Genomic DNA, 22,337 nt, shown 5'->3' with positions numbered 1-22,337 from the left:
TGCTTCCTCTTCCTCCTCCCCATCGCCCTCCCCACCACACCTTTTCTTTTGCTTCTTGATAGCACGCTCGAATTCTTAACCAGATACGGCTATACTAGTAAAAGATTTTATCAGATTAACTGAACTAGCACATTCCATGTGTGATCATAGTTTTATGTCATTGTTTCACTTTTTGTATGCTTGGCAGTCATATATCCTTGTTGTAGGGTCTCTAAGGAATTGCTCGTTATCTACATGTGTGTGTCCCATGTAAGCAGAACATAATTATTGTACAAAAGAACTGTCCAAACTCCACCTAATAATTTTGCTGTATTTGCTCGAAATAAAATCAAAAATTTTGGTATAAACTACAATCACTACAACATTTTTCCCGTTCAAGTCAAATCTTTCAATGATTAACGCCAAATCTAGTAAATTTTTCTAATGAAGAAAAAGGAGAAAATAGAAAGTTCTTAATGTGAAAGTCCTTTTTAAGACAAAAAAATAATTAAAACATAGTTCGATATTTGAAACTTGTGTAAGTGTTAATTTAATTTTAGTTTTTTAAAATATGAGATATACACATTTATTTTTCTATTAAATGTTTAATGTAATTTTCAAGTTTTTTTTTTATTCTTCAAGAATTGAATCTTTAAGATAAAAAAGTACTATTGAAATCCTAAGAGAGAGAAAGAGCGAAAATTCTCATGCTCTTTTCTTGTTCTTCCATAAACATATTGAATCTCTAACGGCATGATTCACGAAATAAACAAAAATAGAATAGATTAACTAGTTCGTGAGAATAGAATCATATAAAAATAAAAAAAATAATTATTACGTAATTCGATATGATAAATAGGACAGAACATAAATAGTTATTATAAGTTTATAATCTGTTGTAGTGCTTATTGGTAAAAAAATTGTTGAAATAAGAAAAAAATAAAATATAAAAAACCTATTATTATATATATAATTTTTTATTTTATTTTTAAAATATTAATAATTAATAATTTAAATATTAATATTTTATTTATAATTTAATAATTGATATTATAATATATTTCTATTTTATTATAATTTAAATGCTATTATTGTTATTTATTTTATTTTTCAATATTAATAATTTATAATTTATTTAAAATATTAATAATAGATCATTTAAATGTTAATATTTTATTTACATTTTAATCATTAATGTTTTAAAATATTAATTTTTGTTTGTAATTTAAATGTTATTATGATTATTTACTTTTATTTTAGTTTATTTTTTAAATATTAATCATGTATAACTTATTTAAGATGTCAATAATTAATAATTTTTATACTTTTTTAAATTACTCATTAAAAAATGTATAATTTAATCATTAACATTATAAAATACTAATATTTTATTTATAATTTAAGGCAGGTTGAGTGTAGTTAAGGTAGGCTTTTTACTAATTCATTGTTTGAAACTACATGGTTAAAGATAAGGTAACAGCATTGATAAAAAATTCATAAACTTTGGTGGGATTCATTTTAAAAAATGAATTTTTCAATAAAAGTTTATATCAAAACCTCCCTTAGCTCCCCTCACAGCTTTTTTACCTTATCTCGCACCTTTTCTATGTCAAATTATAAATATTTGCAGCATAAATATATTGATTAAAACTTAAAAGTACCTTTATCTTCACCGAAACTTTAAAATATACTTTAAAAGCATATAGATTAACAATACCATGAAGCTTTTAGTTCTGATTCAATACAAATTGGTATATTGAAGCATCTCAGTCTACAAAAATAAAACGAAGCAAAATTTAACATGAATAATCTCAAAGCAGTAGTAACAAACATACCAAAAACAACAAGATGTCGAACAATATGAAAGCAAAAAGTAAAAACAAAGAAAATAAATAAATAAATTTATACTTTCTGCATTTCTGTCTTTGTAAAAATAGGATGGGGCAAATTCTCCAAACTTGATGTGATTGCCACTTTTATTGCCTTGTCTTGTTTTGATGACACACTTCCTCTTCCAATCTTTGAATCTATGTGACAATAAAATAACTCAAAATTTGTAAAAGATTCAAAAGAAAATTCTATTTAGTTGTAGAAATAAAAAAAACACTTGAATTAAGGAAAAAATTTTAAAAAGAAATATATATATATATTAAAAAAAGATATCTAATTCAATTAAAAATATAAATCGAGTTTAAATAAAATTTAATAGCATAAGAATTGCAGAGAACTTGATTAAAACTCTTTCGTGTGGAAACACAAAAAGAAAAATTCTTCAAATTCTACTTAAAAAAACACTTATTTATTTATTTTTTAAAGAAATATATATGCACACCCCCAATACTTTTTTTTTATTTTTTCTCAAATTCGATTCATTTCTCTTACATTGTTTTAAAATCCTTACTTCATTTACAAGTTTTATTGCATCACCTTAACTTTATGCATGAAAATTTTGCAAAATCTTATAATAAAAAAATGTTCATGTAGGGGCAACAATTGAGAGAAAAAAAAGAAGAAAATATTGCATAGTAAAGTAGTACCACACACATTAGCAAAATATATGCTACAATTAGTCGATCTTATGTTTAGTTAGATAATTCAGTGTTAATTCTTTGTCCTTCTTATTATTATCTGATTCTAAATTGGAACCTTTGACCTTATGCTAGTTATACATGAATCAATACCATGAAAAGTTGTAAGGTTATTCATTCTAGCCAATTCAAGTAACAAACCAAATTGATATCATAAGGATAATTTTTGATTGGAAAATCACAGCTTCTGCAATCAGAGATTGGAAAATTGGAAGCATCTAAGGGTATGGCAGTACCCCACATGTCACGTGAAACAGGTCAGGGCTAGCTCGTGCGCCACTACTGCGAGCAACTCAAAGCAGAGGTGACAGCTAATTCACTTCTGGTCTCAGTCACAGCGTGTAACCATTTCCAAATCATTCGCCCACCGGGACCACCCCCCCGCACAACCCAAACCTCAGCCAAAAAGAGGTTGCACGTGCCAATCAGCCCAAAAGACGAGAGTCAGAAAATGATATGCTCACCGCATCCCACTCCCAATTCTTTGCTTGCACTCCTTTTTTCTGACGAATGAGTGATTTAACCTGTAAAAAGAATAGAGCGGTGGAAGCAAAGGGATTGCCCGGGGCTTTGTGTTTGACAAATCTGCTGTTTTGCAAATGGATTTTTCAACACGAAGTTGTTGGTTAGTTCAAACAAACCCATCTTTAGGCCACTGTTTTTAATTTTGGACCCACAATTTACAGAATCTTTTTCTATTCTCAAGGATCCTAATATGCAATTATGCATCATTGTGCAATAATTTGGATAAATTCCGATGGGTTGTTGGAGGTGAGCAAGGGGTGAGAAAGAGGAGCAATGTCCTTTTTACCTTGACCTTATACCAGTCGGTCAGCCCGCTTTTGTTTACTCGTTTCCTTTTTTCTAATCTTGTTTTTAAACCTGTGGCTTTCATTGTTGTCACACCTCTTATCTTAAACGTTTCTCTTTCCATAAATGTTGCATGAGAATTTTAATTTCCAAGCAATAATAATGAAAGTATTGTCGATTTCCTCTTGCAAACAAACAAAACTTTACCCATTTGTGATATCAAGTCATTATTGCACGTTTTAATGATTGGTACACACAAAACGTGTGAAACATAAAAGATAGTACTATATACAATTACATACATCCCTGTATTCATGTATTATTAGTTATATAATAATTGAGTTTGACTCAGAAAATGATAACATTTTTACCATCGAGACAAAGCCTCCTCCGATGAAATGTTGTATTCTACTTGAGACAAATTTTAATTTTTCTCTATGTGGTGGCTCACCACACCTTGTATGGATGAAGTGATTGGCAAAGTTTAATAGTAGGCTGTAGTAACATTAGACAAAAATATAAATCATGCGGAAATATGGAAATGTGGCTATTGAGCAGAGTGTTGGACACTGATGTCCACATCGCAATAGGACAATGGGAGAAACTGGGAATTGATTGCATTTTTTTTATTTTTTTATAATTTACCGGAACATAATAATTTTCCAGGCTTCGAGCCGTATTATTCGAAGCATGAATAGGATATTCCAACAGAATGCTCGCCAAAATGCAGACATTGTTATTTGTTCCGTCAACTTAATTACAAGCAGGCAAGGAGAGAAAATCAGAAAAGAGTATGGAAAGATTGAAACCTCGATTACCGTTGCTTTTGGAGGTTGTGATTAAATCCTATATAAAAGAAAAAAAAGGCATGGGACACTGTTAATTATGATTCCTGTATTTTCTTTACAAAGAAGAGTCACATTACGATGTTTCTACTATATTAAACTTGATTTACTAACATTACATATTCATATCTAGTGTGTATATAGGTTATGTTACATAAATTTTTCAATTTGATCTTAATGTATTATTGTGTAATATTTTTTAAATAATGTTTTCATGTTGAATACGTAGCAATAATTGACACCTATTGTGTAATATTTTTAAATAATTTATTAAAAAAATAACTTCTCATGTCGAATGCGTAGTCATAGCTGACACCTTATCCCCGAGTTCATGTAACATGATACATATTCATAAAAAAAAAAAAGAATTCTCACCTCTGTGCCAAAGAAAAGGAAATGGTGGTTGTTGGATGGAATTACAAGCAAAAGATGAAAGAATAACAATGAAAGAGGTGATAACCATGAATGCGAAAGAGGCAACCATAAAGCTTTTTATTTTTGCAAAGATTGCAAATTTAAAGTTTTAAAAATATTTGAAAAAATTAATGTTTTAATTTAAAAAATGAAAATGTAGTAGTTAGTATTACATTTATTTCAATAAACTTTAAGAAAAAGAGTTTCTTAAATTAAATCATGAAGCATCAATTTAAAAAATTAATGTGCCTATCCCATTATTACCATCACTAATTAGTAGTGAAATACTACTTTAATGATTGAAATTTCTAAATCATTTGACTTAATAATATCGTGCTTAGAATGCTCAACCTGATCAGGGCGTTGATTCATCCATCTCAAGTTGCCCCGACATATCGATCATGCAGATGCTACACTAGAAGAGAGGATTATCTTGAATTTATGGTGGATGTGGTTGCACTGGAACCTTGTATTAAATGCACTAGGGCAGGTACGGTCGTTAACCCATCCATCAACTCTTGTGCGCCCTCACTCTACGGGCAGGGATTCACCGGCTTATATGGATCACAGTGGCCCCCACCTGCACTTGCTGACATGGAATTGCCTTTACGTTCCTAGCGGCCTCGCATCGCCGATCTAATTCCTACGTGTAAAGCGTGAAAGGGTAAGACTGGAAGACACCGATCACATGGGAGAATATCCCTCATCCCCACTGTCCATTACTTCTTCCTTTTCAAAGTCTCATTTCTGGCGCGTGACTTACAATCGCAATTGTTTTCATTGTTTAGACTCGGGGAAGTTCCCTAGATTTTTCCTCGACGACTTCGGTTAAAATTGGAATTACATTATCAAACATCGAATTATTTTTTATCAAAAATAAATCATAATCGATTAATATTTTTCAAATAATTCAATTGGCTGCATAATTTAACTGTAAAGAAAACAATCTCATATCTTTCAATCTATTGTACAATAATAATCAAAGTAAAAAATATATAATTATTCATGATTTGAGTTATAAGTAAAGGAATTAATTGTTCATAAACATAAAAAAAAATTAATTTAACAATTAAAAATTAAACTAAATACAACACAAATATAAAGACATCAAACAAAGATTCAAATATAAACACTAAATAAAAATTATATTTACAACAAGCATATAATTTAAGCATTTAACAAATATTAAGATTATAAATGTTTCATATCTCCACCTGAAAGCTTATACTCTCCACTACCTTCACTCATTTAAATATTTTATATATATACATATATATATACACACACGATATTAATTCTTTGAATAATAAAAAAAATCTTTAAACATTGTGTTGAATTAATGTACAAGGAGAGATTTGGTGTTGGTCCCCCACTAACATGACCTTGCTAATTAATCTAATCAACCATTACATTGAATTTAGAGCATACTAATAATTTAATTTATACTTCAATTATGTCTTCTTATCAAAGTCACTATTGTACTCTTCATCTCTTCAAAAAAAATAAAAAAAGTAAAACATGTATGCAACTCCAACTAATTATCATAGCTCTTTAGCTTTGCATTACTCACATTTTTATACAATTATATAGTAAAATTTAAAATTTTAATAAAAAAATCATTTTGTCCATATGAAATTGAAACAAACCAATGGGCTAATAATTATTTTATACAAAACTCTATATTATACAATGAACATCGCCTTTCCATACATTTATAGAAACATAATAATATTTGGTTGTATATAAAAATATTTTTTAAATAAAATCCTTTACAGCTTTATATTCAATGTTTTTTTGTGAATGAAATAAAACCCCTATATAGCAAAGTGCTACAAAAATTTTATATGACGAACTGCTTTTCTTTAAAAAAAAAAAACTAAACCTAAGTTAATCTTTCATAACTTTGACTATGATAAATAATTATTTAGATAATTTGATTTCTAATATAAAATTTTGCATTTGTCCTTGTTCATAGTTATAAATACACAGATGTGAAGTTAACTGATGAGAAATATGTATTTGTTACAAAGTGCCTTTTATAATAAATAAGGATGGCTACCTCTTGCCAATTCATTTTGATTGCTACTATGTTTGTTCACAAGCTAGTATTTCCACTGATTACGAAATGTGATATTCTTCATTGTGTTATAGGTAAAAGTTGACCCCCAAGAATTACATATAGATGGTGATAAAACGTGTTGATAAATAAATTTATTATTATTTTAAATTAATTTAATTTAAATTAAAAAAAATAAATCATTATTAACTTTTTATCATACATTACTTACACGTCTTGTAATTTTAAATTTTTTAAATAGTACATTTTATTTATTTACTTAACATTTTGTGGATAAGTTTTGTTCTCAAAGTGAGTTAAATTGTTAATTTTTTAATCAAATTAATAAAATACTTTTAAGTATGGATAGATATTTTAATTTTTGAACCAATCACTATTTTAATTTTATTTATTGAAATTAATGGTATAATTTATTCTGAAATAATTTTTTTTTACAAAAATTAAGTTTTATCTGACAAAATCAAAAAGTGTTAGGTGAAAAAAATTAAAAATATAACTTGTGTAAGTGAAATTTACCCATATATGATTAATACTCATTTTTTAACTGAGTCAAGGTGATAATATACAAATTTTCATTTTCATTCACAATTAATAATAAAACAGTGAGTAATAGTAGTTTTTATAGTCGTTATCATAATTTTAGTAAGACTCACTTATATATGGAAAATTACATTCCTTTTCATTTTACAGCGAGACATAAAAGGAATAAAATTCACGTGAATCACCAACAACGCCTATCAAATGGTTCACCAAAAAGGAAACAGCCAAGTCTTAGCTAAAAAAAAAAAAGAAAAAAAAGAGCACTTTAGGAAAGTTTGTGGCAAAATAAAAATACTTCTACTAATAATCTTCTCTCGCATGAATTCTTAGTTGAGAAATAGAATATCGACAGAAATTACGTGGGGCCTTTGAGGAAGTTACAACGGTCGGTTAATTCATGACGTGTCGCAATCTTATCAAATACAGAGAATAGCACTTTCTCCCCACGACGCTCCGGTCCACTCCCTGGCTTACCACATAGTCTTTGAATTTTCCTAAAAAATTTAATTACTAGGTTACCCCTGTTTCTTTTAGCTGTCAGCGTAGCTCAGCGAGTAGACTTCCTTTTGTTTAAGCGAGCCGTTAAGACGTCCCAAATAATTTTGATAATTGTGGCTTTGTCCTCACTCGCTATATTCCAATTTGTCGTAATCTCCACCCTCAGTTATTCCCGCTCATTTTAGCTCTTTATTTTTTTTCAAAATCCCTCTACTTCGGGGGTCCATTTCGCTGAGTTGAAAGTTAAAACTCGCGTTCCCTTCATTCCACGTCACCACCAGCCTCCACGTCACTCTACAGTAAAATAAAGAGAAAATTTGAAATTTGTAAATTCAAAACTTTAAAAAATTACAAAATACAAATCCATCGTTCTCTTCTCCCACCAGCCTTTGCAATCCTTCATTTCAATTTCAAGTTTTCAACTCTATTATTTTTTTATTTATTTAGTTTTCTGTCTGCAACTCTTCTTTGTCTTAAAGAAGAAGAAACAATCTCTCTCTTTCCCTCTGTTTTCTTCTACTTTCTATAGCTACTCTCCTGCAAGCAATAAAGCGAGGTTAAATTAAATTCAGAAAAGGAAAAAAAATCGAAATGCTCTTCGCTTTTGTGTGTTAAGCCATGTGAGCTTACTGACACATTCTCTTCTTCTTCTTCTTCTTCTTCTTCTTCTTCTTTTATTCTTTCTATTCTTACGCATTCTCCTTACAGATTCACTGACTCAGTGAGTCACGCAAACTCTCTTAAATGGCGTCTTCTTCTCGTGCAAGAAGCAGCTCGCCCTTCTCGTATCGGAAACCTTCGAGTCCGTTTTCTTCCACTTCTTCAGCTTCTTCGTTTATGAGCAACAAACTAATGCCTCGCACGTGCTCGTCGTCGGCGTCTTCGTACTTCAACTCGGGAAGTGGACACGGTTCCCGATCCATGACGCCGAGTCGGTCAAGGTCCGATTCGACGTACTACGGTTCACGTGGCGGTTACAATGCTCAAACACCGGTGGCTTACGCGCAGGAGGAGATAATAGGCGAGCCTTTGGAAGCGCCAAGATCGAGAGATAGTATTTCAGTTACGATTCGGTTTCGGCCGTTGAAGTAAGTGTAGATCTGAGCGTAGCAGATTAGATCTGTGCAGAGTATTTTATCGATTTGATTGTTGTCGGAGTTTTATTTTCAGGTAATGCAATTCCTTTGATTTTTTTATTCATTTTTATTTGTTCGGTTACAGTGAAAGAGAATTCCAGAAAGGGGATGAGATCGCGTGGTACGCGGACGGGGATAAGATTGTGAGAAATGAGTATAATCCAGCTACGGCTTACGCATTTGGTAATTGCCTAATTGACATTTAACTTTTTTCTTTCAAACTTATTGCTGATTCCCCTCCCCTATTTTTTGTAGTCATTTTCTGGAATGTAAGTGCGAATGCCGGTTGCTGAATCTATCAATTGAAATGTTTTCGAATCAAACTAAGAAATTTATATTAATTTGGTCGGGGATTTGATAATTAGAGTTTAATTTATAAAGCTCTTTGCTTATTTCTGGTTAAAATGGGGAGACCATTGGGTTTGGCATTTGAGTACAGATTTAGCACAAATTTGATGTTTAAGCAGTGGCAATGAATGTGGATTTAATGTGAAGGTTGTTGGTTTATTTTTGACAGACAGAGTATTTGGACCTCACGCAACTTCTCAAGAGGTTTATGAAGTAGCTGCTAAACCTGTAGTGAAGGCTGCAATGGAAGGTGTTAATGGTATGTCAATTGAATTACTGGAACCTGAATTGATTTCCTTCAGTTGATTGCTAATTTTAACTAAAAATATCTGAGATTAATTTATTTGAAGTCAATTATTGTCAAGTTGCTCAAAGATGTTGGCTTGTGTAAATTCTGAAATTATATTATGTATCAAAATTAAAGCTACTATTGGCTTGTTGGAATTGCAGGAACTGTTTTTGCTTATGGTGTTACAAGTAGTGGGAAGACACACACTATGCATGTAAGTCTAGTTGCCTCTCATCAAACTTCTTTTATCCACTGTTCTCCTATTTTCAATTGGAGTATCATCGGAATTCTTAAAATCAAGTTCTGTGTCAATCTTGTTGCTTATTATCTATCAAGTAGACCTGTTCATTGATCATATCATTTGATTGTATAATCATACATCCAGATATTTAAGTGTAGCAAATTTGCTAGAGCATGTTGCATTTGATTAAATTTTTCTTGATAGGGCGGTTGGGGAAGGGAACTCCTATAATAAATAATTACGGGGTTTCCTCCACAAATGGTAAAAAAGATTCAATTACAAACAGTGAAGATATTACACATTCAAAAATAGAATAAGGCAATTGCATTTGATTCTCTTAAAGCTTATAATCAGTGGAGTTATTTGTGTTGCTTTTTGTTTATACTTGCACTCTACATGAACTCAGTAACTTGAGAACCTTAGTGCCAACTACCCAAATTATGCTAAATTTATCCACCATGAAAGTTAGTAATCACATATGTAGCATGGGTAATGCTTTCAGGAATATGTTCATCAATCAGAGCATCTTTACTTGTATAGAGGTAGTAATGAAACCAAGCCAGTTGTTCATATTAAATTCCAGTTTCATACTTTATGCATCTCTTATATACTATGAAAAAGGCAAAAGAAAAGAGAATTTCGTATTTGCATTTCAGTTCAATGTTGTTTTTACCAGTTCCCTTCTTTCTGGAGATGTTCTGTTGCGTTAACACTCTATATGCATTTGGGTCCACTTCGTTGGCAAAAAAATTTTAGTAATATGCTCTTGAGGAAATTCATATATATTATTTCAATCAAATTAATATTGACATGCTCTGCATGATAGTCCTGAAAATTATCAATAGTTTTTTTTTATATATATATATATTCTTAAATATGAGTTGCGTGTGTTATCCTATCATATAACGATATAGTTATTTCCAGTTGTCTTAATTTTGATTTGATTTGTTTGTTTGATAATATGCACAGGGAGATCAAAATGCTCCTGGTATTATACCATTGGCAATAAAGGATGTGTTCAGCATCATCCAAGATGTAAGTGTTCTGACATCATTTATTAGGCCTAACTATAGAACTGTCAGATGAAAGCTGCTTTTTCCATTCCTTTTCAACAAGTTTTGTTTCTTTCACCTACACTTGCACCTATTTGACTTGAGCTCATTGGCTCCATTTCCCAACAAACCACCCAATTTTCTCCTCAAATTTCAGCTAATCAGTATGTTCTATGAACCTGTGGGTTTTTTATGGACCTCATGGTAACATGTTATGCTATGAAGTGTCAGTAGGGACAACATTGCTTATAGAAGTTACCTTTGGCACTGATTAACAAATGTTCTTTCCTTTTCTTTTAGTTTTATTTATTTATTTATTTATTTATTTTCTTTTTTGGGTTTCAATGCAATCTTAATGTTTATTTTTGCTACATTTTATAAAAACGAAGGTGCATTCACTGGTTTTTTAGGCAACACTTTAGATACCTTTGTTCCCAATACTTTCATTTATTTAACATTCAAAATTCAGTGATATTGATTGTCTTGGATGGCAGTTATACCACAAAAATGTTTGATTGCTGCAGCATAGTTTACTTGCTTTTGATTTTTATCCCCATATTATTTTTTTTGAAGAGCTATCCCTTATTATTGAATGGATAAAGTTTGAATGACTAACTGTGCTCTTACTTCAGACTCCAGGGCGAGAATTCTTACTCCGTGTGTCGTATCTTGAAATCTACAATGAGGTGAGTGGTACTTCTAAATATATGATTGAATTTATGAATGGCTCTTGTAGTTAGAATTTCTTTCTTTAGATTTTATATTTCTGTTGATGCTGTTAATTTTATGAAATCACATTGGTGAGGATAGTTTTGTTCAACTGTTATTCAAATTTCTGGCCTTTAGTTCCTTTACTTATTAGTTAGAATTTCTTTTAATATGGTTTTAGTGCTATTCTTCTTCTGATATCAGGTGATAAATGACTTACTTGATCCAACTGGTCAGAATTTGCGCGTTAGAGAAGATGCCCAGGTCTTTTGCTCACCTTATTTCAAATTCTTGCATGGTGTTTTATTTGTTAGTGACCTCTCTCTCATTCTCCCAAAAAAGTCTTGTGCACAAAGACACACCATGCTTTGCATCTAACATCAACCTAAAGTATCTTCTTTATAAATGTTTCTTTTTCTTTTTGTTTTGCGTGGCTTTGGGTTGAGAGAATCAGAAATGGTTCAATAAAGTTGCTGATGGAATGGCTTGCAATCAATGTATGTTAGTTTTGTACTTTTGCTTATGTTTGCATTATCTTTCCAGGGAACTTATGTTGAGGGTATAAAGGAAGAAGTGGTTTTGTCTCCTGGGCATGCCCTTTCTTTTATTGCTGCAGGGGAAGGTGCTTTCTAGGGTTACTTTTGCTGTTTTCCTGCCTTTTTCCTTCCTTTTTTATTTTTCCCCTACAATATGAATGATCTATTGGTGAGAGTTTTTGTACTACTAAGACTGCTAAGTATCCATTCGATATGTTTTGGTGGCAGAGCATCGTCATGTTGGTTCAAATAACTTCAATCTCTTGAGTAGCCGAAGTCACACCATATTTACACTGGTAAACATTCTTGATATGAAAAATTGTTTATTGCTGTGTCAACAATTTGGGTAAATTTCAAAACTTTTTTTGTTTATTTTCTGTTCTGGATGTCTGGTTCTTTCTTGTTTCTGAAACAATATGGATTCTTATGTTGTACATGCCTTTCAATTTCATGTTCTGTCTCTAAACCAATGGCAAATTTGCAGATGATTGAGAGTAGTGCTGATGGTGATGAATATGATGGAGTGATCTTCTCTCAACTTGTATGATTTATTTCATCTGTTATTATTCACAAAAGAATATTCCTCTCTGGCAAATGGCTTGACTTGCTACTTTCTTTGTCTCCTTTAATCCAGAATTTGATTGATTTAGCTGGATCTGAGAGTTCAAAAACTGAAACAACTGGGCTAAGGAGAAAGGAAGGATCTTACATAAACAAAAGTCTTCTGACTCTTGGAACTGTAGGTGTCTTGTATAAACATTGCTATTAATGAATGATTATTACTTTCTCCATGTTGAATGCCTGCTGTCTGTTATAAGGCTAAAACATACAAAGCCTTGAGCATGACCTTTAAACTACTCTGCAGGATTATAGTTTCTGTTGAGTTGTTCGAGAAATGGAGTTGAATCTAGACAAATTCATTTTCTCCAACAGTCTCAATTAATTACTGATTAAAAAATTCTGGAGTGGATGCTAAGTTTTCAGTTCAAATTATTCATTTCTGTTGACTTGTTTATAGTGGCTACATAGCTGGTATCTATTGACTATTATTTTTAGTTTTTAATTAGATCATATGGTTTTGCTGTGAAGGTGATAGGAAAGCTGAGTGAAGGAAAAGCATCTCATGTTCCGTATCGAGACTCCAAGCTTACCCGTCTATTGCAATCTTCACTGAGTGGGCATGGACATGTTTCAGTGAGTTTAAGACATGCCAGCCATAATTATTGATGAACAGTATATTGATCGTATATCTTATTGGTAACTGGGCATCATGTGCTAATTCTTATAGGTCCAAATCCATTGGATGTTACCTGCCTCCAACATCAAATTTTAATTTTACTTTATCCTTCAGTTATTGCTCTAATCTTATTATATAACTTTTTTCTGCAATTATAAATCCTTTATCGATATGTCAGAAAAAGTTATTCACCTATTTGCAATTTTTTCTTTAAATTTCAGCTAATTTGCACAGTTACACCTGCCTCTAGTAATATGGAGGAAACTCATAATACCCTGAAGTTTGCAAGCAGGGCAAAGCGAGTGGAAATCTACGCTTCGCGTAATAAGGTCTCTATAACCTCAGTGTGATTTTTATCTTTTTATCAGCTATTCACAGTGAGATATATTTAAGACCCAATCTTATGCTGCTTTCAATACTAAATTTTATTCCAGATTATTGATGAAAAATCATTGATTAAGAAGTATCAAAGAGAAATTTCAGTCCTCAAAGAAGAACTTGATCAGCTAAGGCAGGGAATGCTTGTTGGTGTTAGTCATGAAGAACTTATGAGCTTAAGGCAACAGGTTTGGCATTTTCCTTCCCACAGTCGTATTGTTTTATTTGATTGTGTAGTTGTTTTCTTTAGCCTTCACACTTTGCTTCCTTTATGGTACAGTTGGAGGAAGGTCAGGTGAAAATGCAATCTAGATTAGAAGAAGAGGAGGAAGCCAAAGCTGCTTTGATGAGCAGAATCCAAAGGCTTACCAAGCTTATACTTGTTTCTACCAAAAATACCATCCCAGGATGTTTGAGTGATGCACCAAGTCATCAAAGGAGTCATTCTGTTGGTGAGGATGATGTAAGTCTTTATTATCAAAAGGTTGAACCTAAAGCGTAATTCTCTAATACTGTCATGCTTACGACCCCAGTCCATATGTTTAAAGAAGTTAGAGAACACAAATGGTCTACATACACACATAGGGCAATGACTTGTTCCTACTCCAATGACCTAAAAAGATGAACCAAAATCTTTTCTATATCCTGAAATTTGTGAGTGTTAATAACTCAATGCATCAGGCTATGCATCTGTATCTGTATATCATATCTCTCTGTTACTGGGGATAGGGGTTTACTATCCCCACCCTCTTTTCTTTAGTTGGACTGCATTATCTAGTCATGGGAACTTTTGTAGGTATTGGTTTTCCATCTATTGACATGACTATGATGTTAATTTTTGGCACTTTTCCTTCATCAGAAACTGGATGTACTGCGAGATGGTACCTTGCTCATAGATAGTGAGAATAAAAAAGATTCTCCATCTTCAACTGCAGTGCGTGCTTCTGATCCATCTTTTGAGTTTAGACACAGAAGATCATCCAGCAGAAGGAATGATGAGCTCTCACCAACTAACAGTACTGTCACTGAGTCAACTCAGGCGGGTGAACTTATTAGTGGGACTAAAGTGCTTGCCGTAAGTTTTAATTATTTCATTTATTTCTACATTTTCAATTCTTGTTTTCTTATGTTTCTCGCGAAGGATACCTTGTATTTTGTAAAACTTCTATCTTTCCAACTTGATAGTGGATGTGGAGGGGCCGACATCCTATAATTAGGGCTGAAATTTCAGTCCTATCCATCTTTTTTACTCCATTTTTTCTTCTCTTTCTTTTTTTTCAATAATGGTTTAGTTTTAGGTCTCTTTTTGTTCTCCATTTAGCGTAGCCAACCAAAAATATGTGCCTTTTAGACTTATTTGGTTTTGATTCTGGTTAAAAATTTCCCCTATCTATTACATAAAATTGTGCTATAAACAGGTCTTGCTAAACTTTAGGAAATAGAATATGTGAAAATCATCGAGTGTATTCCTTTGCTACATCTTTTAAGTTACACTCTAAGACATTTACACTTTGGTGGAGGAGCATCATTTCAGAATGAGCCAGACAGTATGACTCTAATTCTGTTGCACACGGTTTCCCTTTCTCATAGGCATCTGCGGCTGAAATTTGATGTCCCCTCACCACCTGGCACCCTGCCAAACACACTTTAGTTTTGTGAGAAGATATTCTTAGAAAATGTCAAGTGTTGGTTATTTTTTTTTGCTTGTGCTTTGAGCATTTTATATTTTACCTTTGAGTCACAGAATATAGTAACATATCATCTTCCATTAATGCTTTAGTGAATCACAAATCAGAATTGCCTTCTTTAATGCTATCAATCTTTCTAATTTCCTAAATTGATATTGATAAGGTAATGATAAAAGCAAACACTTCTATGGTTGTAGGGTGCGATGACTTCAGATCAGATGGACCTTCTTGTTGAGCAAGTTAAGATGCTCGCTGGAGAGATTGCATTTGGCACCAGTACCCTGAAACGCCTGGTGGACCAGTCTGCAAACGATCCTGATAGCTCAAACATTCAGGTATTCTTTCCTCTGTCTTACATCTATAGCACATGTTAATTCAGAGGCAGTACTGATGGATGTTCTTGTGGCTGGAAGAGGTGGGGGTTTTGTTGGTATTTTTGGGCAACTTACTTTACTATGGCTGAGGAAACATTGAATTGATGTATTATTAATACTTATCTCCAGTCTATGATAAATCTCAATATTATCTCGATGTCCATGAGGTTCTAACTGACCGGTTAAGTTTGAATCTAATCAATGGAAGGGGGATTGCAATTTAGACTAAACTTTCATTTCTTACTTGTATTTCTAGCATCTATCTATTCAATATTAAGCTTTCATAGTTTTCTTAAGGTTCTAATGAGCTTATGTGGGTGTTTTCTAGACACAGATTCAGAATTTGGAAAGAGAGATTGAAGAAAAGAAGAGGCAAATGAGGGTTTTAGAGCAACGCATAACTGAGAGTGGTGAAGCTTCAATCGCTAATGCATCATTTGTCGATATGCAGCAGGTAGTGTTGTCATCCTGTTTATGATTATGTTGTTTATACTAATGTATTTTATTTTTTGTTAAATATTTGTTAGGGTTTTATTGCCATTGGTCTTTGGCTTAATTCTAAATGCTATCTTTTTGCAACAGACAGTTATGAGATTGATGACCCAGTGCAATGAAAAGAGTTTTGAGCTGGAGGTGAGTGATTTGGTTCCATTCTTCTATTAATTATGGAGTTAAAAGGATGTTGAGCGGGCACTCTTTCACCACTGATTAAGGCTTGTTAAACATTGATAATTTATTAAGTACTCAAATTTTCTGGTGGTAATATTAGTGATGTAGCATTGATAAACAGGATTCTTAATGTTCATCACGTAATCAAGTTGATTTTTTTCCTTGATACAGATAAAATCAGCAGATAATCGTATCCTCCAAGAACAACTGCAGAACAAGGTGATAGCCTTGTGTTTGATGCCTTTTGCCCTCTATTCATAAATTGAGTTGTTATCTCTAATTATAAATTGTAGCAGTTGGGTCCTTTTAATTTAGGTGCTGCTAGCTTCTTTATTAAATCAATATGTTGTACCTGTTGATAGTTTATCCTCCATCCATGATAATGGAACTATTTTTCATGTACGCCTTTGGTCGTTGGCAGTGTTTGGAGAATGAGGAATTGCAAAAGAAGGTGAATCTCCTGGAGCAGCGGTTGGCATCTGTCTCCGGTGATAAATTATCATTGTCTTCTGAACAGGGAATATCTGACGCATATGCAGATGAGTTAAGAAAAAAGGTTCAATCTCAGGTAATTTACTTATTGCTGGGACTGTCTAACTCTTAATGACTTCAGCTTTCTGTTGTCACAAGTTTTGGTCTTTTAAGTAATTGTAAATTTGGGAGGACTATCTTAGTGTGTAGATGGCATGCAATATCTTTTAAGTGATTGTTTTTAGCAAAGTCCTTGGTTTTCCATGCACCTTTGGACTGATATGAAAGTTGTGTTTATATCTGCAGGAGATTGAGAATGAAAAGCTAAAACTAGAACAGGTGCAGCTTTCAGAGGAGAACAGTGGATTGCGTGTCCAAAACCAAAAACTTGCTGAAGAGGCTTCTTATGCAAAAGAATTAGCATCTGCTGCTGCTGTTGAATTGAAGAATTTGGCTGGTGAAGTGACCAAGCTCTCAGTACAGAATGCAAAACTGGAAAAGGAGTTGTTGGCTGCTCGAGAGTTGGCACACTCTAGAGGCTCTGCTAATCAAACTGTCAATGGTGTCAATCGCAAGTATAGTGATGGCATAAGACCTGGGAGGAAAGGGCGGCTCTCTGGCCGCTCTCATGACCTTTCAGGAGCGGCTGGGGATGACTTTGAGTCGTGGAATCTTGATCCAGATGATCTAAAGATGGAACTGCAGGCTAGGAAACAACGGGAGGCAGCTCTTGAAGCTGCACTAGCTGAGAAGGAATTCATCGAAGATGAATATAGGAAAAAGGCTGAAGAAGCAAAGAAGAGGGAGGAATCTCTGGAGAATGATTTAGCTAACATGTGGGTGCTGGTTGCTAAGTTGAAAAAAGAGGGAGCTGCTACCCCTGAAAGTAATACAGATGAGATGCAGAGTAATGGTATGGAGAATGTTGATGATCCAAAAGCAAATGATATTGAGAGTAATCATATCCTGAAAGAGAGACAAGTGTCAGATGTGTCATCAAAACCAGCTAATGCAATACCTAAGGAAGAGCCCTTGGTTGTTCGCTTGAAGGTTCGTTGTATCCTGTACATACTTTACCGCATCTTTGTGCTGACTTGAGTTTTCCCTGTTCCACTCTGGCTCATTTACTTCACTCTACTCCTCACTCATGGCTGTTTTAGATTTTCTGATATATGGCATGTTTGTTCCTGTTTTAGAAGTAATCTTGGTCTAAGCTTGAGTGAAATCAACCCCATTGGTCAGGGACCTCCACTGCATCTGAAAATACCAAAATACTTTCTTGGAGACTAGATTGTAACTATTTATTTGAGACTATCCCACCAAGTCTTTGTTTGTGTTCTGGTTTGGCATACTGCATTAATACATTATCATGTTTAACTTCATATGTATCTTTTTATAGATGGATTATTTCTGCCATACCATTAGGCTTTGCTAGACTTCCAAGTCGCATATTTCTGTGCGTCACTTCTAGCACTAGGCTCATTAGTACTCATCTTGATTCTTGCAAGCTCTTTTAGTAGTCATTGTGCATTTTTTCTATTGCCAAATTATTCAGTTTAGCCTAGTATGCTGAGAGTATATCCTGAATAATGGAATAATATTGCTAACCTTGATGGAGCTTTAGGACCCTGTGATTGATTCATTAATGGGAGAAAAAGTTTTCTTGAAAAAGCATTCTCTTTGTGATTATTTCAAGGCCATAATCACATTATTTCTGGGAGTTAAATGGTTTTAAATTGACCAGTGTAACTGACTCTTATATTGCTTACAGGCGCGAATGCAAGAAATGAAGGAAAAAGAGCTCAAATCCCTGGGAAATGGTGATGCCAATTCCCATATGTGTAAAGTATGTTTTGAATCACCAACAGCAGCAATTCTTCTCCCTTGTCGGCATTTTTGTTGTAAGTCATTGTCAATGCCGCACTGTGTTATCGCACCTACTGCTTATCAACTATATTTAGAAATGCTAATCTTGTGCTCTTTGCAGTATGTAAATCTTGTTCGCTTGCATGTTCTGAGTGTCCAATTTGTCGCACAAAGATTGCGGATAGGCTTTTTGCATTCACTTCTTGACTCAACTATCTATACCCTCCTAATGAAGGTCATGCTCTAGCAAACTATTTCTGTCTATTTTTAGTATCCCACTTACTTTCTATTCTCAAATAAATTGAATAAAATAAAGGAAAGAAAAGAGCTGTTCGGATCATGAAATTTTAACATTTTTATCTTTCCTTTTTTGCAGGGTTCATGATCACCTGTCTGCTATCTTCGATATGATAAGCGGGTGCAATTCTTTCATTAGTTGTTTGTATGTAACTGTTTAAAAGGTATATCAATAGTTTGCTGTTCCCTACCTCACTCTGGGAGGCTGTAAAAAATAAGAAGAGATTAAAAAGGTTAAAAAGATTTAAGAAAAAAGAGGGTAAAATCACTACATTCAAAAAAAAAAAATTCAGATCCAAGAAGTTGCTTTGTTTTAAAATTCGCAGCAAAGGTTGTGATTTGTCTTCTAAACTTTCGAATTGTTATGTACAGAAACGATTTAAGCTGCCGATGAAGCAATTTTTCGTGCCGTGGCCATTTTATAAATTGTTTTGTTCGTAATCATAACTCTCTTCGTCTTAAGATAAAACAGAGCAGAAATTTGCCGAGAATCTGGATTTATTGCTTTGTTCCATACTATTGGATTAAAAAGTGGGGCAAATGTAAGTGAAATCAGAGCCATGCCAATGAGAAATTGTCGAGGACAAAATGCCTAGCCTACTTAAGATTTTCGGCTTTAATCTGGGAATTTCTCTTCCGTACGCCCTGGCTGCCAGGCGTTCCTACGTAATCATGTTGTCAGCAATCCTTCAAACTTTTTCTTTGACGATTAGGCTGTGATTTCTGCAAAACCGAGTTGGCGATCTTTTTCATTTCATTCCCTGTATTCTTCAAATCTCAAATGTGCCTCATTTATTTTGTTTGGTTTTAAATAGTAAAAGTGAAAGAACACAGAGAGAGGGGAGACAGTCCCAACTTCGAAAAGAATTCCCTTCAATTCAATTAAGAGAGAAACTGAGAGAGTAGTATGCCTCGGAAGAAAGAAAGTCCCTAAGGGACTTAGGGGAATTTGGGGGTTTCATATTTCTTCTTTTAACCAGCAGTTGTCACTTGTCACTTGTCACCTCTCATTACAGCTTGACCAGAATCTGGTCGGTTCTCATTAATATAGCTGTTCTCCGATTGAGATGTCAATAAAGGAAAATGGAACTTTCTCTTTCCATGTAACATATAGAGAAATTATAAAAAGGAACAAAACGACTCCCATAGAACAACGAGAAAATCGCTGAAATATTTAAAAAAAAAAAAACTAGAGGGAATTAAAACCACCGTGATTCAAAGACAAACAGATTGAACAAACATTCCTATACGGACGTTCTCTTTTCTCCAGCATGAACAAGGATTTCTACCGAAATTGTCTGGATTTCTTGAGGGAGGAGGAAGAGCTGATTTGAGGAACTATACGACTTTCAAAGTTCCATCCACAGCCGAAATTCAAAACGTTTGCCTCTTGGAGCTCCTTGAATCCATCCACCAAATCATTTTGCGGAATAAAACAAGAAAGCTGAGGGGACTGCGGTGGTGAAACTTGAGCTACCCAAACTGCTTCAGATGGAGAACAACTCAAAAGATTCACACAATCACGTCCCTTCACTGGTACAAATTGCTCAAAAGTCTGCAAGAAATTAATCCCATAAATAAACATAATAAAAAAGGAGGTCCTTGATAAGTCAGAACCACCAATAAGTTTGCCCCTAAATGTAGATGTAAACCTTACAGAAACCATTGGCAGCGGATGAAGGCTCAAGAAAATCGTCCACGCGCCAACCTGGTAATGTTTCCATCAAGTACTCGGATATACTGCTTGTTGAAATTGAAACAGTGTCACTAGTGCAATTATCTTCAACCTTGTAAGTTGTTGAAGGCAATGGTTTCTCGATTGAAGGAGAGCTGAAGATTTCGTTATTAGAAACTGAATGGAATCTCTTGGAAGACTGGGGACTTTTGGTCTCAGAGTCAATAGTTGTTGCATTGTGGCCATTAGAGGAGGATGAAGTTGGGTTTAAACAAGGCGAAGAAGAAGAAGAGAGCATGACACCCGTTAGAAGAAACCTGTTATGTTTCTGGGTATGTTCATTGGTTCTGTGAATTGGAAGGTCACATTCTCTGCAAAGAATTGCTCTATCTTCTTGACAAAAAAGAAACGCACGCCTCTCCTGCAAGCAAGATGCAATAAAAAACAATTACAGGAAAACTGAAAAACAAAAGGAAATATTTCTATTTTGTATGGTACAGGGTTAATCACCTGACAGATGTCACATAGTGGCGATTCTTTGAAGGTCGGATGGAGAAGGGAGAAACGAGAGTGCTTCCTAGCTAGCTTGTTGGCATGGTGAACTCGACGATCACAGCCCTCACAAAGAGCAGCTTCATCAGCAGAGCAGAAGACCACGGCTTCTTCTTTGTCGCACACATCACACCAAATCTTCATCGTTTAATTGCTTTTCCGCTGCAGCTAGCTATACCCTTTCCTTTATTTACTCTTTTCTTCGCTTCTGATTTGTACAGGCCCCTTGATATCAAGTCTCTCGGTAGTGGAAACTGATAAAGGATACAGACAAATGTATTATGGGCGTCTGGGCAATGAGATAAACAGCTAAGTTCAGGGGTCTTTAACCCTATCTGACTTTGGAGAAAGCTCTGGATAGGTCCCTAGGCTTTCTCTTTCTTGAGTAAAGAGGAAGCAGCAACTTGGCTTTCTGCGAGTTTTTATTATATTGTTCTTTTGGCTGAGGCTTTCACTCTCGTTTCTGAAAGTGTCTGAAAGGTTCGCGGCATGGCCAGCATTTACAACCAATCCCTCTCTCTTCAAATTCAAGGAAGTTGCTGCTCGTTTAACTTTTCTTTCTTTGTTGATACTTAGTAATAATTTAAACGATCTGGGACTCTGGTGTTTGATTTGATTTCAGGTTCTGCCCCCATTTTTTAAATAATGTTTCCTTTGGCCATATGATCATTGTGTTGAACCCGAGACACTTTCGGATTACTATAATTGGAAAGGTAGCAATATATATTTACTTTAAGCCTTTCTATATTTATATTCTTATGGCAAAGGTGGAGGCCGTTGTGAGAGTGTAAAAGACTTTGAATTTAATTCTATGGGACCAGTAAGAGGTAGTTGAAGATTTGACTGCGAAGTTAATACTTCCCCTATATAGAAATACAGCCGGTGAAGATTTTAGATGTCCTCCTCTCTTGCTTTCCCAATTTCCTTATTTAGGTTTCATAATTATGTAGCAACCTAATATCCACCTATGTCTATAAGAAAGTAAGAGAACCCTTATCAATATTTTTACAACTCCAATATCCTTTTGATTTAAAGATTTCATCATCCAAATCTTCACATATTTTGATAG

General features: G+C 33.8%; 2 protein-coding genes across 4 annotated transcripts; one reads left to right on the top strand and one right to left on the bottom strand.

Annotated features, from left to right (window-relative positions):
* Nucleotides 1–8,122: 8,122 nt before the first annotated feature.
* LOC110417810 (kinesin-like protein KIN-7D, mitochondrial) lies at nt 8,123–19,467 on the top strand. 2 transcript variants are annotated; one of them, XM_021430352.2, is made up of 26 exons: nt 8,123–8,371; nt 8,460–8,839; nt 8,973–9,070; nt 9,405–9,494; nt 9,686–9,738; nt 10,735–10,800; nt 11,450–11,503; nt 11,730–11,789; nt 12,069–12,147; nt 12,290–12,357; nt 12,546–12,602; nt 12,696–12,800; nt 13,151–13,255; nt 13,520–13,627; nt 13,733–13,864; nt 13,957–14,139; nt 14,536–14,751; nt 15,562–15,699; nt 16,073–16,192; nt 16,321–16,371; nt 16,579–16,626; nt 16,829–16,975; nt 17,185–17,928; nt 18,650–18,779; nt 18,866–18,979; nt 19,121–19,467. In XM_021430352.2, exons 2-25 carry the CDS (start codon nt 8,496–8,498, stop codon nt 18,949–18,951), a joined length of 3,282 nt encoding a protein of 1,093 aa, XP_021286027.1. In that variant the 5' UTR covers nt 8,123–8,371; nt 8,460–8,495; the 3' UTR covers nt 18,952–18,979; nt 19,121–19,467. The 2 variants fall into 2 exon arrangements, with proteins under 2 accessions (XP_021286027.1, XP_021286025.1); XM_021430350.2 differs by having other exon boundaries at nt 16,067–16,192.
* A 41-nt stretch (nt 19,468–19,508) lies between these two features.
* BZS1 (B-box zinc finger family protein) lies at nt 19,509–21,497 on the bottom strand. 2 transcript variants are annotated; one of them, XM_021430353.2, is made up of 3 exons: nt 21,227–21,497; nt 20,694–21,137; nt 19,509–20,596 (listed from the first exon to the last, which is right to left on the bottom strand). In XM_021430353.2, the coding sequence occupies exons 1-3, from the start codon at nt 21,410–21,412 to the stop codon at nt 20,327–20,329; spliced, it is 900 nt and encodes a 299-aa protein (XP_021286028.1). In that variant the 5' UTR covers nt 21,413–21,497; the 3' UTR covers nt 19,509–20,326. The 2 variants fall into 2 exon arrangements, with proteins under 2 accessions (XP_021286028.1, XP_089639855.1); XM_089783729.1 differs by having other exon boundaries at nt 20,462–20,596; nt 20,699–21,137.
* Nucleotides 21,498–22,337: the final 840 nt, after the last annotated feature.

This window comes from Theobroma umbraticum, unplaced genomic scaffold (assembly GCF_002168275.2).
Source record: "Theobroma umbraticum cultivar Fairchild unplaced genomic scaffold, ASM216827v3 scaffold_50.0, whole genome shotgun sequence".
Classification (NCBI taxonomy): domain Eukaryota; kingdom Viridiplantae; phylum Streptophyta; class Magnoliopsida; order Malvales; family Malvaceae; genus Theobroma; species Theobroma umbraticum.
The sequence above is the reverse complement of the archived record's forward strand: the minus strand, read 5'-3'. Positions and strand labels throughout refer to the sequence as shown.

Bases quoted from the DNA above. Each gene is read 5' to 3' on its own strand.
- BZS1 (XM_021430353.2), bottom strand. From the start codon at position 21,412: ATGAAGATTTGGTGTGATGTGTGCGACAAAGAAGAAGCCGTGGTCTTC. The intron at 21,138-21,226 runs GTGATTAACCCT...TCTTGCTTGCAG, and splicing joins CACTATGTGACATCTGTCAG to GAGAGGCGTGCGTTTCTTTT. The intron at 20,597-20,693 runs GTTTACATCTAC...AATTTCTTGCAG, and splicing joins CTGCCAATGGTTTCTGTAAG to ACTTTTGAGCAATTTGTACC.
- LOC110417810 (XM_021430350.2), top strand. From the start codon at position 8,496: ATGGCGTCTTCTTCTCGTGCAAGAAGCAGCTCGCCCTTCTCGTATCGG. The intron at 9,495-9,685 runs GTATGTCAATTG...TTGGAATTGCAG, and splicing joins TGCAATGGAAGGTGTTAATG to GAACTGTTTTTGCTTATGGT. The intron at 9,739-10,734 runs GTAAGTCTAGTT...TAATATGCACAG, and splicing joins GGAAGACACACACTATGCAT to GGAGATCAAAATGCTCCTGG.